The 2,311-nt window shown below is 38.8% G+C and overlaps 1 protein-coding gene across 1 annotated transcript in view; it reads left to right on the top strand.

Moving 5' to 3' along the window:
• Window positions 1-2,311, top strand: part of LOC106880977 (uncharacterized) — a 164,838-nt gene that overhangs the window by 6,452 nt on the left and 156,075 nt on the right. Inside the window, exon 2 of the mRNA XM_052969454.1 lies at window positions 2,186-2,262. Coding sequence (XP_052825414.1) covers window positions 2,186-2,262 — 77 coding nt within the window. The remainder of the gene's footprint in view (window positions 1-2,185; window positions 2,263-2,311) is intronic.

The raw sequence follows: 2,311 nt of genomic DNA, 5'->3' as shown, positions 1-2,311 counted from the left end.
AGCAAAAATATTTTTTATTTTAAATAAAAATTTCGGACCCCGCCACTTTTTTTTTTTTTTTCAGAATAGTAATTTCCGTTGTATGAAAATTTATAAAAGACTTACCCATTTCCTTCTCTGTGATATAGCGATAGCTATTCTTCAAGTCTGCCCTGTTGTTGTTGGCACTCCGTCGCTTACGACGTCGAGGGTTCCAGTTGATCCGATCAACGGAATAACCTGCTCGTGAAATTAACGTGCAAGTGGCTGAGTACTCCACAGACACGTGTACCCTTAACGTAGTTCTCGGGGAGATTCAGCGTGACACAGTGTGACAAGGCTAACCCTTTGAATTAGAGGCACAACAGAAACAGGAAGAAAGAGTGAGAGAAAGTTGTGGTGAAAGAGTACAGCAGGGTTCGCCACCATCCCCTGCCGGTATTTTCGCTCAATAAACACTCACAACGCCCGGTCTGGGAATCGAAACCGCGATCCTACCGCTACCCTAACCACTGGGCCATTGTGTCTCCACTTAAGTCTGCCCTATGTATTGTACAACGACATACACCTGCTAGAGATTGCAGCCGTGCCAACAACCTGTTTATTTCTTTTAAGGCGGTAATAAATAAATGAAAGATGCCAAAAGATGAAATGGTTATAGTTGGAGCGCTTTTGGTTATAGTCTTGCCGTTTCAGGATTGTTCTGGGTCGAAACAACAGGCAATACATCTTTATAGCTGTCGCAAGTTTGTTGTCTCAGTTAAGGGGTGTGTTTCGCAAAACATAAACCCTGATCTATGAAAGTATATAACGCCCTACTATCCTTTCTTTTCCTTTTAAAGGGACATATTGGACAATTTGATCCTAGACAAAAAAAAAAAAAAAAAAAAAAAAAAGACCTGATGGTCACAGCTGGAGTTTCCTTTATATGTATGCTTGGTAATAACTGGTATGTGTGGAGCTTAGTTGAGTTAAACGTTATAGCATGGTACCTGGGACATGCTTTCTAGTTTCGATTTCTGGTCGTTGTAGTAATTTTATTTCTTTATATCTTATGTATTTGAGTGGAGGCGCAATGGCCCAGTGGTTAGGATAGCGGACTCGCGGTTTCGATTCCCAGCCTGGGAGTTGTGAGTGTTTATTGAGCGAAAACACCTAAAGCTCCACCACAACTTTCTCTCACACTTACTTCCTGTTTCTGTTGTGCCTGTAATTGAAAGGGTCAGCCTTGTCACACTGTGTCACACTGAATATCCCCGAGAACTACGTTAAGGGTACACATGTCTGTGGAGTGCTCAGCCACTTGCACGTTAATTTCATGAGCAGGCTGTTCCGTTAATCTGATCAACTGGAACCCTCGACGTCGTAAGCGATGGAGTGCCAACAACATTTCAGAAGGACATGAACGTCACATAATCTCAGTATAAATCTGAAATTTCGTGTCACAACTATTTCCACACCTTTTGTTATAGTAAGAGATATACAGGGTGTCTATAAATTATCTTTACAACTTTGAAACTTCCACATTCCAAATTGTAAAGGCAATTTATGGGCATCCTGCATATTGCCCCCCCCCCCCAGCTACATATCCTTAAGAATGTTGATCGAAGACTATAAAACATTATATCGACTCCAAACTCATACATACAAACGACTATTTTTCACATTCACCGAGTTTTTTTAACATAGACACTTCCAATAATTATTTATCGATCTTCTACCATGTTTCTAGATCTGCTAGAAATAGCAGTCTTATCGCCTTTAACGCACACCTCACTGACTTGGAAATAACGATAAGAAAAAGATAGGACACTGAATAATGGCAGTCGTAGTATATACTGTGCCAATAAAAGATGGAATGGTCACGACTGGAACATTTATAGGCCAGAGCTGACCGATGAGAGGGAAATGGGCTAACAACACATAATGTTTATAATAATAATTATAATTAATTCAGTGACAAATTTCGACATTTTCACTAAAATACGAAGTTTTAGCTAGATATAAAAAGCATTGTAATAGTTAAGAAAAAAAAAATTAAAATGTTTCATTATCAGAAAATGTTGATCGATCTTGTTTAATTAACTTTTGTTTATTGGATATTTTTGATTAAAGTGTTTGTACCTGTGTATTGTTTTTTTTTGTGTGTATGTCTCGGTAAGGGTTGTGTATGTCATGTTTTTCTTCCAATTTTTCTCTTGTTTAGCGATTTGCACGAGACTACCTCATGGGTCCATCCTGCAACCAACAAATCTGCCAAGTCTGGGTTGTTGTACGATCCAGGTGAGTTGATTTCCTTGCAATTAATTAACCTTTGTATATATATATATAT

Source organism: Octopus bimaculoides, chromosome 7 (assembly GCF_001194135.2).
Source record: "Octopus bimaculoides isolate UCB-OBI-ISO-001 chromosome 7, ASM119413v2, whole genome shotgun sequence".
NCBI lineage: Eukaryota > Metazoa > Mollusca > Cephalopoda > Octopoda > Octopodidae > Octopus > Octopus bimaculoides.
Note: the sequence above shows the minus strand (reverse complement) of the source record. Positions and strands in the feature narration are given on the sequence as shown.